Below are 15,401 nucleotides of genomic sequence, written 5' to 3' on the forward strand. Positions count from 1 at the left end.
AGTCAGAAAAAGATATGCAAATTGAGATACGCAAGAGAATGTCATCTACACTGGGCCAAATGTCGGGGAAAAAGCCTCTTTCGGAACATCCCTTCTTCCTTGTAGAATGAGATTTACTGGGATGCCGAAAAAACATGTCTGCTTTTCTGACATTTTTTCAGAAAAGCAGACGCGTTCCTTGGACATGGCACAGCTTTTCCGGGATACCTCCAGTATCCCAGAAAAGCTCTGCAGTTTAGACAGACCCTGAGAAGTCTCTTCTCATTCACTTGAGAGATTTGCATACTTATTTAGTTATTTTTATATAAATTGCATGTGGCATTTTTTCAGGCTCTGATAGAGGCTGCCGGGAAGAAGGCTGGGACAGGGGCTGCTACCATGAAGCAACGCTTGTCCATGGCCACCTGGGTTGGCCATGAACAGTGGCTGCTACATGGTAGCCTCCCCTGCTCCACCTTCCCCTGCACTGCTGTCTCTGATAGAAACAGCAACATGGGGAAGATGGGACAGGCAGCACTGAGATGGTCCTGGGGAGAACTGGCTTTTAAGCCAACTCCCCCCAGCACAAGCTCCTGCTTCCCCCTCTTGCTGCCTCTGAAATAGAGACAGCAAGGGGGGAGGGGAAATGCAAGTAGTTGACTCGACTACTCACTTATATCCCTAGTGCAGGGTGAGGTTGATGGCACTGGGGTACTACACCCCCACCAGCATGATCTGGCTGTCACCAGGTGGTGTTGGCCTGGTTGTAGTTAGTGAGGAAGGGGACACTGTGCTGCAAGTGGGACTGCGTGGTGCTGTACAGGTGGCAGGACTTGGTGACCCAGGTCATGCTGGTCTACATGCAGTACTCCTCAGCCAGCGAGCTCACATGTTGGTGGCCACCACAGTCATGTTGAAGGTGGCATTCACAAACTCAGACATGTAGTGCTGCAGCCGCCTGCTTGTCTCGCCTGCACACTCATCCATGGCAGCAGTGCAGCGCCCGGACAGCTCCAAAAGCAGCCAGGACAGTGCCCCGCAACGCATCCTTAGCTGGAACCAGCAAGGCCCTGCTGCCCGAGCAGCTCACATGGAGAGCAGGATGGGGCATGAGACCTGGCAGCAGTTGGCACGGGCAGGAGGCACGCAGCAAGAGGCAGCTGAGGACAGTGAATGCTCAGGTGGCTCCCACTGCTCTGCAGCTGTTTGGGCAGAGAGGAAGCAGGCCCAGCTGGAGGAGCAGGAGGCACAAGGGAGTGGGGGCTGGGTGTACAGTGCAAGCTGGGAAGTAGCCAGAGGAGGGGGACTTGAGTCTCAGGAGCGCGTGGGTGTACCCAAGGTGCTCTGTCCTCCAGAATGCTTGGGAGGGCAGACAAGCCAATTAGGACATGCAGGAGCCATGCTGAGGTGGGAATGGCGCAGCGGCTACAGCCTGTGGAACCTGTACAACAGCCCCAAAGAGAGAGGGCTGCACTCCATGCTCAGGATACAGCAGCAGGTACTCCCCTCCCCCCAACTTGTGGCAAGGCCACCCCAGCAGCATTACTGCTCAGAGAAATCAAACCCATTCAAACTCCATTTGAGTGAGAACCCCCCTCCCTGTGCCGCACTCCATGATGTTCACCCTCCGCTCGCTGTAGCAGGAGGCTGCAGCAGGAGACTGCAGGCTGCTGGACAGCCTCCCTTCATCAGAGTCTGCAACCAACTGTCCTCCCCCTGTGCCTGCTTAGCAAGGCACTCTCTGGTCCCAAGCTTCCCCTCTGGCACAGCCTGTTGATGCAGGTGACGTGATGATGTCATTCTATCATCCAGCAAGTACACAAGAAGTACTTGACTTTGTAATTATTTTCTTAACATAGTTTGCATCCCCTCAGAACAAAAGATTTTCAGTCCTAAAAGTTTCAAGATATTAGGTCCATAGTGAAAATTAAATTCATATTTAACTGGAATTAAATTTTTATAATATCATATGGAGCTGAGGACTAGATATTTTATGGTAGCTGGCCACTCTTTGGAACTCTTTCTAGAAAGAAATACACTGACAAACCAGGCTATGTTTAGGAAGAGCCGCAAAATACATCTCTTTGCCCAGACCATTACAAAATCCTAGAAAAGTACTCCATAAACACTCAGGACAAACATCATCTGTAGAATTACAAGCATTTCAATTTATTACTTGTGTTACTAATATCTTAGGGCAGTGGTTCAACCTATTTACCACTGTGGGCCACATAAGCAGCTCTCTATAGGCCACATCTACAGAATATATATGCTACCTGTCTAGCACTGAGGATGTCACCTGTGCCAAAACTGTGTGCTGATTGGTCCGCAAGTGGCTCAATGGTTGAGAAGCACTGCCTGACTTGAATGGTGCTCCCTATGGCTGGACGGTTGCTTGTGTGGAACAGCTTGCAGCACTGGGTTCTTAGACAAAATTAAAACCCTGCCTTATTTTTCACCATTTACATTATTTTACAATTTGTAGTTTACTCACTTTTAACAATAATATTTTACTAAAGGTTTTACTTGGATTTAATAATCCATTTCACTTTGTAATGATAAGGTACCATTTTGGGGGAGTTTCAGAAACTTATAACTCATAAAATGATTGCTATTATGATTTGTAATCCTTTTTTTAAAAGGCCTAATGGGCAGATCCTCAGCTGGCATGAACTGCCATAGTTTCATTGAACTCAATGGAGCTCTGGTAATTTTTACCAGCTAAGGATCTGTTCCTAAATGCTGAGCCTTAAAATATGCACTCTCAAACAATGCTAACACATGCCTCTAAATGAAGGCTGTGGCATATTTAATCATGTGAACACATAAATCTATGACTTACAAACACTTTTGAGACTGTGACTGTTCTGTACTTTTAATGCAATGAACAGAACAAATAAACAGTCACAAAAATTATTTTACATAGATCAGTTATGATAAAGTATTTCAAAAATCTGTGTAAGCTCATGTTTCAGCTTTCTCTGTCACTTTTCAGTTAGGAAGCGGTCATTTCAGTTTCTATAAAATGAGATGAGCATACGGGCTACCTAAAGGGATGTGACAAGGTAATTTAGGCCCCAGATTTAGTACTTTTTAAATTAATTTTTAAAATCTAATACAAGTAGAAATATTTTCTCTGAAATTTGGTTTTGTTCAGATTTAACCATTCACAGAAGTGTTGGCAATCTAAACATTATAGAACTGGTTGAGAGCATGAGAATGAGGAAGTCAGAATAACTAGACATAAGAGGGAATCTAACTTATTTTTGTTCTCTAAACTGAGTGAAATGTAAAGTGTAAACAAATAGCATAAATGGCAAAAGACCAATTAAATGCCTAAAATTTCCATTTTTAATAGCATAAGGTGTTTATTAAATAAAGAAATATGCACTTTATTGTATATGTTTATGAAATATGTTTTTGGTGTGTATAACCTCTCCACTCCTATGCCTCCCTTAGTAAAGCAGAGAATATAGTTTATTAAAAAGATATTTGACAAATTCTTTACATTGTGGAGACAGCTCACTTTTCTTCCAGATTTTTCTTTCTTGATTAGAGACCTGTAATAAAATATCAACATCGTTTATGTACATCATCTTATATTAACACTTACATTATATGTGCCTTTGAAGTACATGACAAATCAATCATTTACACTTCGTACCTCTTCCCATCAATTACATCAGCGTTTCCCAAACTATGGGCTGTGGCCTTGTACCAGGTCGCGGGAAAAAAATACTGGGCCTTAGCATGCCCGGTGGCTGCCAGCAGGGCCGAGTTGACCAATTTGATCGAATTGGGCCTCGCGCCCATGAACCCGGAAGTGCCAGCGAGTTACAGAGCTGGGGGCCCTGCTCCACCAATATGTGGAGCTGGGTCTCTCCCCCGGTTCTGCCGGGAGCAGGCCCTAACCCGTCCCTGCTGTGCACAGCTTCTTCTCGCCGGCTGCTGCTACCATGTGTGGCGTTGAACGTGGGCGGGGAGGACGCCCGGGCGTGATGTAAAATCACGGCCCGGGATTTTAAAACTCTTTGGAGGCACATTGCGGGGCTGCCTCTGGGTTCGGCCTCTGGGGCCTGAGCCTCCAGCCCCACAACATGGAAGGCAGAAGGCAGGGAACGGGCTTGTGCGGCAGCGGCGGTGGGGGAGGGAGAGGAGAAGGCGGCAGCGGTGGGGAAGGGAAGGGAAGGAGCTTGGGCTTGGGTGGATGGAGAAGGGGCTTGGGAAGGGAAGATACCAAGGGACAGGGTGCAGGAGAGACAAATGCCAGGGGGCCAAGTGCAGACAATGAGGGAAAGGGCAAGAGGGGAGGTGTCAGTGGGAGAGGGGACAGGGTGATTCTGGGAGAGGAGAAGAGAGGGGAAGGGCATTGGGGGCTGGAGGAGGAGGTGCTGGGAGAAGGCTTGAAAGAAGGGATGGGCATGAGAAAGGTGGGGATGGAGCAAGGCATGTGTGAGGGCACAGAGGGGCAAGAGGGGAATGGGGCAGAGAGTGGTGAGGAAGTGGGTATCAGGGGAAAAAGGGGGTAGGGGCAGTAAGGGAAGGGGGAGGCACCAGGAGGGTGCAGGGCTAAGGGAAGGTGCAGGTGCCAGGGGATTCTGGGGTGAAGCAGAAGGGAAGACACCTGCAGGGGAGGGACCAGCACCAGAGGAGAGAGGCAGGACAGGCGTGTAGAGGGAGGTGTTAGAAGAGGGGTAGCTTACATGATCAGAGTGGGGCTACTGGAGGAGTGGGCATGGGGGGGAGAGAAGGGCTGGTGATGGGGGGCAGGTTGCAGGAGGGCTGAGGGCGGTGAGACGGGCAGGAGTGAGGACAGCAGAGGAGGGTGTAGAGTTGGGGGGCAGCAGGCACCAGGGGAGATGATGGAGCAAGGAGAGGAGACATGGCAGCAGAGAGAAAAGGTAAAGGTTTATAAAATATTTATTAATAACTTAGTATGCTGCCCACGGCCAGTTTGTTTGTGCCCCGCAGTATAGTTTGGGTTTATGTGGGGATCAACACGTGGCTGGTGAGTGGAAGCCGAAACAAAAAAGTAGTCAGTGTAATGATCTTCTGTTGATGTGTTTTAGTAGTTAAATTCTTTGACTGTCATTGCGCATGAAAAGTGCTGTCACATCGGTAGAAATCGTATAAATATTGAATTTTATTAATATCAGCAGAACTGACTTAAATGGGGCCTGTGTGTTGTGTAGTCTTGCCTTAATCTTTGTATTCATGCCTGTCAGTGTAAGAGAAGCTATTTGTATATATTTCCTTGCATATGCAACCACACTTAAGTTGAGGCCCTCAGCATCAGTGTGGCCCCTGGGGCTTCCAAAGTTGAGTTGCCCTAGCTCATCTCTGACAGGTGTCTATCTAACCTGGTCTTAAATATCTCCAGTGATGGAGATTCTACAATCTCACTAGGCCAGCGTTTCCCAAACTATGGGCCGTGGCCCGGTACCTGGGAGTGGGACTGACCCGACCATATGTAGATCTCGGAGCGCTACCCCCTCCCCAAAGCACAAGTTAGTCCAGCCCAGGGATTCTATTGTCCCCTACCTCCCGACCCCCCCACACACACCCTCAAGTAATTGCGAACTGTCTGGCTGGTAGACACACTCATGCAGCCTGAGCACAATTACCAGCCAGGCAGTTCGAAACTACAAACTGATACATCTAGTAATAATAAAACTTACCTAATGAGTAAATACCAGACATGTTATATGTCTGGTATTTTCTCAGTTTGTTTATGTGTTTATATTTTTGGACTGCAAAAAACAGTGCTGAAAAAAAGGGTTCCAACTAAAGTAAAACGTTTGGGAAACCCTGGTCTAACCAGCTTTCTGTCTGTCTTACAATCCATTTATCCAATCCATATTCCTTAACTTGCTGGGAAGAATATTGTGGGTAACCATATCAAGCTTTGCTAAAGCTGGCACTGGGGGTTTTGGGAGGACTTAGAAACAACTTATTTGAATATTCATCATTTGATTAATAAATATTCAAATATGCAAATAAATGTTTCCAGTCCTCCAAAAGTTCATGAATGGATTTACTGGTCCCCGTGTCAAAAAGTCTGGGAACCCCTGAATTACATCACCATATAAATAAGAGAGGTCATGGAGGAGGAAATGACAAATATGTAATATACATTATGATTTAAAGGTGTTATGAATACAAGAGGAGCTTCTCTGCCATTTTGCACTTGGTATGTCTCTTCTTGGCCTCAGTTAACCTTTTATTTCCTAACATAAAGTGCTTAATTTAGTAAATCGGTTCATCCTTCTGGCTTGCACACCAAACAAATCCATACTTGCCAAATCTCTCCAGCTATTTCGAGGGTGATAGTGTGTGTGCCTGTGTTTGAGAGAGAGAGATGTGGAAGACAGGCGGCAAGACCTGCCACTAGTACTGTCTTTAGGGAAGGAGACAGGCCCATTTTGCGAGGGAAGCAGACTCCTTCATTGAATGTAACTTTTAAGCCAAGTCTCTCTGTTCTGCGGATGACTGGAAGGGGATTTTGCTTCGAGAATTTTGCTGTATACTTTAGTATCTCTGCCCACCGCATACCCCTCACACACAGTGCCCAAGAAAATCCCCCGACCCCGCTCCGCACGGTGCCCGGGGGGAAACCCCCTCCCGCACACTCATGCATGCTCCCAGGAATCCCCGCCTCTGGGGATCCCCCGCCTGCACACCCGGGGCCCAAGGGCATCCCTCTCCCTCCCACCCACGGGATCCTCCGCTCCTCCCGCATGCCCCGTACGCACGGGGATCCCCCTCCCGCACACACCATACCCAGGAGGATCCCCGCCCCGGTAGGGATCCCCCTCACACACCCCGAACTTACGGGGATCCTCCAGCCCCTTTGGCTGCCGATCTTCTACTCGGCTGCACAGCGCGCACCCCTCCCCGCGCACCCCTACTCCGGCACCTGAGGCAGGAACTTTTCCCTCTTCCCCGTTCAAACGTGCTGCCGTAAAGCACTCGTCTCCCCTGGCAACAAGGTTCCGGCCGAGAACTAGGTGTAGGAAGGTGATGTAAAAGTAAAACCACCCAGTGTCGTAAACCAGGTCCGGGGGGGAGGGGTGGGAGGGGAGGGAGGGGGAGGAGGTGACTGGAGCATTTAGACACAAGCGAGAGGATCATGGCGGATGGCCCCAGGTGTAAGCGCAGGAAGCAGGCGAACCCGAGGCGCAATAACGGTCAGTCAGCCCGCAGGGCAGCGGCCCGCTCCGCGCCGGCCCGGCTCCGGGACCGGGCTGGGCCGCCTGGAGTGCAGGGGGGACGGGAGAAGTAGAAAGTAATTTCCCTGCTGCGCCTCGCTGGGAGCCCGGCTCCCTCTGCACCGTTATATCCGCTACCTGGTGCCTCCCTCGCTCCCTCCCTCCGTGCTCGCTCCCTGCCTCCCTCCTCCGCCTAGTGGTGCCTCCTCGCTCAGCCGCCTGTCCGGGACCGTTACACGCTGCCTCCCCCGCCCGCCAGCGGCAGCACCAGCACCTTCCCCTGCCGCCCCCGGGGTGGCGGGTCCCCCCTCGCGGGGCTCCGAGCCTTTCGGGGCGCAGGGGGAAGGCTCGGTCGGTCCTAGCAACCCAACTCCCAAACTTGTTACCTGGGTGCGCGAGAGAGCGGGGACAGGCGCCTCCGCCCTGGGCTGGCAGCGTGCGCGCCCCGGCCCGGAGCGGGGCGCCCCCCTCGCTGCTCCTGGGGCGGGTGTCTCTCCCCCGCGGTACTTTCCCCGCGGTAGCGGCCCCGCTTGGTCTTGAGGAGGTGGGGGGAGCGCTGGTGTGAGGCGTTACCTGGGGGTGCCCAGGACCCTGCAGTGGGGTGACAGAAGGGGCTGCTAGCGCTCGGGGGTGGCGGGGCTGGCCCCGGCGGCCAGAGGGGAGGCACTGTTGCTTGCTGCAGTGTGTATCGATTTGTGTTGATTTGCGGGGAAAACATCCCCCCCACCTGCCCGGGGGACCGCAGTGAAAGGGGAGCCTCTCTCCCTCCCCCCAGAATAGCCCGCTTGCTACTTTCGGAGCCGCTTTTCGTGCCTGCAGCGCAAGTTTATTTCTGTTTGTGGCCGTTGCCTGTGTTGTTTCTCCTCCCTAAAAAAGTCCCGATGACTGCAGGATTGTCGGGACAATTAGGTTACATAGGAGTGGCGGGGAAGGGAGGGATTCTGTCTGTGTGGCTGGGGAGGGATTGTGATTCGATGAAGTTTCTTCCCTTCCTTTGGCTTTGGAGGTACCTGTTTGTATAATAATGGGTGGTAACGGTTTGGCCGGGGCCCCTCGGCTGTGTGTGTCTGAACTGCTGCAGTCTATATAAGGCATTACATTTACATTTCAGACTTAGGGGCTGTTTTTTGGTATGTGTGTTACTTTAAAACGCATTTTGAGGCTAAATGGGGGGGCAGTAAATGCTCATAACTCCTACTCCATGTTTAGCTTCAGAAAATAAGGAAACAGCTCTGTTACCGCAGTAACTCTTTTTAATAGGATGTTAAACGAGAGGTTTTGTAACCGTCCTTGGCAATTTTAGGTTTTATGTGGCATTTCCTGTGCAGGGTCAGGGATAGGAAGGGTTTCAGCTGTGCTTCTTACCGTGTGAACAGTTTTTTTTAATACATATATAAGTTTGTCAGGGTTGATGTTTCTCACTGCTTCGAATTGTTTAGATGTATAAATACGTATGTAAACATTGGCCTTTTAAGGGGCTACCGAGTTGATTTGATCGTCTGAACTCGTGGCTCTCCTATTTCTACTGGATCGAGATGTTTTGATTATGGCTAGTATCGGTGTATTTAAGATTGCAGTTTTTAATTTCCTGTCTTGCGTCAGTGCTTATATTTAGTTGATGATGTGGCTTTATTAAAGGTAAGTTTAGAAAGTGCTTTTCTCCTCCACCTTATTTAAAATGTTGATGATCAGAGAAAGGGGCTTTTCTTGTTGCTGACGACATGTGTGTGACATGTGAGTCTGAACCACCCAGTGTCTGTGCAGGAGCAGTAAACATGTTTACCTGAGAAGGAAAGAAAATGGATTTTATCTCAAAGATCCTGTGATATGAATATCATACTCTTAAAGCATATCAACAGATGACTTGAGAAAGGGGGGGGATTTTTCCCCGAAAACCTAGCTTTTGGAATCAACGAGAAAAAGAGGTTCTTGATCGCTGCAGCAAATGGCAACTTGTGCAGGTAGAAAAAAAAGATGGTGTTTAGTTTTCTCCTGCATGCATGTCAGCCCCCTCCTGTCTGCTGCTTTCATTCTCCAGGGAGGGATTTATTTACCACGCTTGCTGTCAAGTGTTTTTTCCTTTGTGCTTAATGTTAGAAAAACAGACTTAAATCTGTTTAGCACAAAACGTTTTGTCTGCACCGTGCATCGTTTGCAGAAAACAAAAGGTGTGTGATACCATTCAGGTACCTTGCATCTTCATCACTTTTGGCCCTCATCATTGCATCTTTTTTGTTATCAGAGTCCCTTTGATTCTTTTGTGTATTATCTTTTTAATTTTACAAATTAAAATAACTTCTTGAGCTATTGTGTGTTGAAGCATGAGATAGATTAGATGCTGGATAAACCCTCTGCTGAGAAATCTCTGTTATGTCTGACCTGCTAATGTTTACTGAAAAAAAAATGTTAAACCTTAAACCTTTAGCACAAATAAATAATTTGAGTTGTTTCTGTGGAAAGCTTCTAAATGCATTGTAGTCCGATAGTTAAATCTTCTTGTTGTTCTAAGATTAATGAACAGTAAATATTCTAGCCACTGTATTACTGGTCATGTGCAGTAAATTAATTTTTACTCTGTTCCTTTCTTCCTCTACATCTCTTCCCCCTGCAGGGCATTTATTAGATGTCAACAGTATATAGTTAGAACACCAAACTGTGTACTGTAAACTTTAAAGCTGTTGCTTATGTAATGGAGTCACACACAAGCTCTAATTGATAGTATCAAAAAAGTCATGGTAAATCAATTATGTAGTTTTTTTTAACACTTATGCTTTTCGTTTTTCTTCCCCTAATGGGAGTCCAAACTTAGGACTGCCATTCTGGTACATTAACACTGGACAGAAAGACAGCTGTACATCTTTCTATCTCTAGAGCTAAATCCTTTGCTGCCTTTTTGTACTCTGCTGCCAGTGATAGCTCTGTAGTAAACCAATATTTGACACTTTTAGTTAATTTCTCAATAAACCATTGGTTAAAGAACAGCATAACACATGTGAAAGGATCTAAAGAATAAATGTCTGTGTAGCGTTTATTATTAGAATTAAATTGCCAGACTATAAATGGTAGCTGTTTTTCATTTAGCATTTTTATGCTGGGGAGGGTGGGGGAATCAGGAAAAAGGTCCTGATTCTTCAGTCTCACCTTCATGGACATAGCTTTACAGCTGTGTACAAAGCCCTTTAGGAGCGAGTGGGTCTTGTGTAGACGCAAGACCTACAACAGTGTGGTTCAGATGAAAGGCTCAGGGCCTAAGCATACTGTTTTGTCCCATTAGCTTTAGGTGAAACCTCTTCAATTAAAGGCCTTTTTAGTATATTTAGCATGCATGTTTCTTAATTCTGATTTAAATACAGTAGAGGTATGGTTGTTGTTATAATGGTTGAAGGTGAATGTCTTTTCAAAGTAAAAGAAAGCAACAGCTATTACTTATTTCTGTCACACTATTTAAATGAATTTCTCCTGCTGGAAGGCTAACAGTCAATCAAAATACAGTAACTTTTGAAAAATGAGTTCAGGCAAAACTGCAGACACCTTGAGAGTGCTACATCTTGCATTGAGTACTTCTACAATTTTTTTCATGGGGTAAAATATTTTTCCATTTTAAAAATAAGTCTTGCTCCAAACAGAGACATGTGTGGAACTAACTAGCCACACAGTTTGGTCAAGTTTACAACATTTAAAAAGAAGGTGGATTTTTCTCTAGCCTTTCAGTTACAATTAGTCTCACGAAAACTTATGCCATAATAAAATTGTTAATCTTTAAGGTGCCACCAAACTCTTTTGCTGAAGCAAACTTAACATAGCTACACATCTGAAACCTTTCAGTTATAGTATTATATATTACTTCTAACAATAACAGACATTTTCAGGAGATCATTTTTACTTTAAAAAAGTTGATAATGACTAACCATTTTGCAATTGTTTTTCTTCATTTACATTTCATGATTAAATTTACTTTATAAATCTTCAGTATGTTAAAATACAGATTAAAAATAGCACTGCTTCCAAAATATGGTAGTCTGTTAACTTTTAAGGTGTTAACTGGCAGGATGTCAGGTGCTAGTGATACTTGGGATACTACATTATTTTTCATGCCTTTCTTCCCTTCCCCCTTTCCCACTAGGTATCATGTTTTCACTCCAACATTAAATTAAACTTGCAATTTGGGAATTGAAGAATGTAGCCCAAGTTAAAATTCTAAGTAAAGGGAACAGGTCTGCACAACTAGCTGAGTTAACTCTTTGAATCCAAAGAAATCCTGTGTCTCATTCACCAATATACAATTTTTGACATTAGGAAGACAAATACTGCAATTTAAAATCAAATCTAGTTTTCTCCTTTTTAACTTTCTTCTGGATTCTTTGTGTCTAGTATCAGAATGGCTATGGAGCATATTATTTGAAGATAATCAACTTATTACTTCTAATAGTAGAAATATTTTCACTTTAATTTTTAGAGAGCTTCTATAAGTGAACTAGTGATTTAATCAATGAGAACTGAAAGCAGACAGAACTTCTATGTAGAGGGATAGAAGTAACTCTTCTACATTACAGAAGCTTAAATTAACTTCCTCAGCTTAGCATCAGAGGGTTTTTTTGTTTTTTGTTGTTTTTTAATCAGGAGTTGAGATGTTTGGGGGAAGTGGGTGTTGAATTTACTTGAATGCAAACCTTCTGTTTTGAGTTACCTTTCATCATGTCAAATATTCCTCCCCATTGAGAGCATGATTGGAGACTGTCCATAGATCTCACTGAGCTTTGGATTAGGCTCTGTCTGAGTGTCCCATCTTCTGCTGTCTCGTGAACTTGGTTGTCAGTGGTTATCAGCCTCTTATCTGAGTCTCCCTAATAAATTAATGTAAAAAAAGCCTGAACTTTATTAAGCTATTGGTAAACTTGTATTCTGTCTTGGGGAGGATGTTAGAGAGAAGGTAGGTGAGGTAATATCTTTGTATTGGACTGATTTCTGTTAGTGCGACAGTTTCAAACTACACAGAGCTGTTCCTGTGTTGATTAATCTACTCTTAAAAGTATCCTCTGTTAAGACTTGTATTTTCATATTTTCTCTTCATTTTACATATTTCATGTATTGTGCCTTTGCACATGTGGAAACAGCTACAGAAATATGGGCTATTCAGCAAGGAATGGTGATGATGATTGTTAAACCATTATTTACAGTTAGGGATGTTACATTCTTCCATTATATCTTTTAAAAAAAACCTCCTATTCATCTGAGTAGGATTACAGTGACTGCGGTTTGGTGGCTAACTTTTTAAAAATTCCTGAGTAAAATATTTGCTTGAGCAGCTAGTCATAATATTGACTGAAAGAGACACTGTAAAGACTGAGGCTAGCCGGGTCTGCACTATACCTGGAAGGTAAGGTTAAGGTATGCAACTCCAGCTATGTAAATAACGTAGCTGGAGTCGACATACCTCTTGGTAGCCATCTCCATAGTAGGAGGTTGATGGGAGCTTTTCTCCTGTTGACTTCCTTTACTCCTCATGTCAGTGAGGAGGACCAGGCTGCCACTGACAAGGACTGACTCAGTGTTCGGTTTAGCAGAACATTACTAGATCTGCTAAACTGAATGCCAGAAGATCAATTACTGCAGCATTGATGTTCCCACAAGTGAAGACCTGGCCCAAGACTATCCAAACCTGCTGGTTTAAAAAAGCAAACAAAAACAAATCTCCCGGTGCTCAAACTTATAACTGTAGCCCTTATGCTAATAAAATGTCACTTTTAATTACTTTTTTGTTGTATTTTTGCAAAGACTTAGACAAATGAGAGTTGATTATGCACATCAAGTAGTATGAGGCACACCTTCCTTTGATCATAGAAGTTCATTGAGTGCTATTGAAAATAAAAATTATTAATGTTGTAGTGCTTAAAGGTCCAGGTTGTGGTAGACTGCACACAAACATGAAAGACAGTGTCTGCTCCCAAAGAGAAAGGACTCTGGAGAATTGGGTTCAGTTCCTAGCTTTGCTACACATGCCTTTGTGACTTTGAGCAAGGTGTCTAAAACTAGATTTTTAAGTATTGAATACCCACAAATAAGACCACAATTTTAAAAGATTATTTTTAGGTATGTAAACAAGAAACTTTTTAAAAGTTGCTCAACACCTAGCAGTTGGTTTTTTTTTTCCACATATAACGCAACTTTAAGACCTCTACAGTTGTTATGCTGACCTGTTTTGAAAATTGAGCCACTTCATATTGGTACCTACATGGCAAGTGAGCATTCTAGAAAAATATAGCCTTAAGTGATTTGCCCAAGGTGTGTCAGGTAGAAATGTGCAAGAATTGAATCCAAGTCACTTGAATGTTAATCCATGTTTTGCAATCATGAACATGTTTCCTCTTTGAAGGGAGAGCTTTTAAAGAAAAATGGTGACTCTGGAATAAAAATTCAGCAAATGCCTATTAAGTCAGTCAAAGGGGCTTCCTGAAGCATTTACTATTTGTATGTATTTAAGGGCCATTTGCACATCAATGTGCCGGCATTGTACATGTCAAGCTATAGTACTTAACTGAAAATAATTATTAAAGGAAAAAATTAGAATAGTTTCTTCATGAATCACTCTTCCTACATTTAAAGTCAAGGTGGAAGGAATGCGGAGCAAAAGTCACAGCATAACAAGCAATAAATCTATTGCAAAATAAAGTGTAGACTGGGACACCAATCAAATAAAATGAATGAGGAAACTTCACTGTAAAGAATGCTAACCAGTGTTGTATAAGTCTTTATTTAGGCAGTTAATATATGAGTTACACTGGGAAGGAGATTGCTTGACCTGCCCTTAGCCACAGTCCTTTGCTGACCAAGAAGGAGAATGCTAGCTTGAGACAGCAGCTGCCAGAAAAAAATGGTGGACAATGGTGGCAGCTATTTCCACCACGCTTTTTATAGTGGGTTGCCGACATAGGGGAACTTTCAAAGTAGTAAGAAAAATAACATTCCAGAATACCCACCAACAAATATGGTAGTGATTTAAAGGAATAAGGAGTTGGGGGAAAGCACTCAATGCAATGAGATGGCTTAAAGAAGAGACCAGGAGAAAATTGAGGTGGAGAGTCGAGTTATTTTTGTAAGATGAATGTGGCAAATTGGACTAGTAGTTCAAAGAAAATATTCTCCCTAAACCTGCGTCAAAAACCACAATGTGGAATTTTTTACCCAAAAATGTTTGAGAGTGGGAGACACATTTAATTTGTGTCTGTGTGCAGCTTCTCTTCATGCTGCAGTCTCTGATCTGAGCCCCGCAACCCTGCTTTCAAGACTGATTCTGGAGATTCCTTTATCTTCATTTTGTTCATTTTCCAAGCTTACACATAACAGTAACCATCAGCCAAACTAATTCTGGATTTTACTTAATCCAAAACTGGGCAAACATTTTCTTTGGTCTTGCCTCCTGCTCTGCTTTGCCCCAAAATAATTTTGCCTGAGTCTCTGTTGCTCCTGGTGTTATCTAGCACAGTTGGTTCCCAACCTTTTTTATACTGCGGACCAGCAAACTCGTTCAGAAATTTTTGGTGGACCAACATAGAAACATTTTATTTGCATATTAATTATGGTAATTAATTTTAAGAGGTCACATGTTGTTTTACATTACATCTGTATGCACACAATACATGTTGTTGTAACCTTTTTTATCCCCCTCCAAAATATTCATTTTCCACCTTAAAAAAACATACGTAACACATCGTTTGCTACCCAAAGTATTTTATTTCCATCACTGTTCAAAATCATACATAAGACATCGCTTCCAAAAGTATTTTACTTCCACCACTTCCATCTTTTAGCTGTTGTATTTGACAGCAGTGACTAGACACGATTGCCGCTGTCCAATTTAAAGAGCTTATAGCACAATCATTGGCTAAGTGAGGACATTCCCACTGAGCCAGTCATCAAGGCATGTACGTGGTTCCCAGGCTGAGGCACACTGCCAAGCAAATGGTTCGCATCCCGGTACCGGCCCACAGTCCAGTGGATGGGAACTACTGATCTAGCAGCAGCATCAGGAGTTGCAATCAAATGGAAATGATGTTCCCTCTTGGTAGACTTATTCTGCCATTGCTGCTAGGAAGCGATACAAGTAGCCAAAGTGAATCTCCAGAAGCAATTGATTCCTGTAGCAAATGGGTATAGCTAGAAGTAAATACATGAATATCTGTTTGTCTACCCATTAACATTTTCTCCTCTCAGAAG

The 15,401-nt window shown here is 44.4% G+C and overlaps 1 protein-coding gene and 1 long non-coding RNA gene across 4 annotated transcripts in view; one reads left to right on the forward strand and one right to left on the reverse strand.

Annotated features, from left to right (window-relative positions):
- Positions 1-324: 324 nt before the first annotated feature.
- LOC112544566 (uncharacterized) lies at positions 325-7,710 on the reverse strand. The gene is made up of 3 exons (XR_003087903.2): positions 7,574-7,710; positions 6,812-6,982; positions 325-3,539 (listed from the first exon to the last, which is right to left on the reverse strand). It is a non-coding gene; the product is annotated as an uncharacterized LOC112544566 (long non-coding RNA).
- The window catches only part of ZEB1 (zinc finger E-box binding homeobox 1), a 213,593-nt gene continuing 205,238 nt past the window's right edge, over positions 7,047-15,401 (forward strand). Inside the window, exon 1 of one of the 3 annotated variants that reach the window (XM_006110683.3) lies at positions 7,047-7,166. In XM_006110683.3, coding sequence (XP_006110745.2) covers positions 7,109-7,166 — 58 coding nt within the window. In that variant the 5' untranslated portion in view covers positions 7,047-7,108. Of the gene's footprint in view, positions 7,167-8,068; positions 8,194-8,831; positions 9,149-15,401 lie in introns of those variants that run through there. The other 2 variants (XM_075922648.1, XM_006110684.4) reach the window with 2 other exon arrangements.

The sequence above is a fragment of the Pelodiscus sinensis genome, chromosome 2 (genome assembly GCF_049634645.1).
Source record: "Pelodiscus sinensis isolate JC-2024 chromosome 2, ASM4963464v1, whole genome shotgun sequence".
Taxonomy (NCBI): Eukaryota; Metazoa; Chordata; order Testudines; family Trionychidae; genus Pelodiscus; species Pelodiscus sinensis.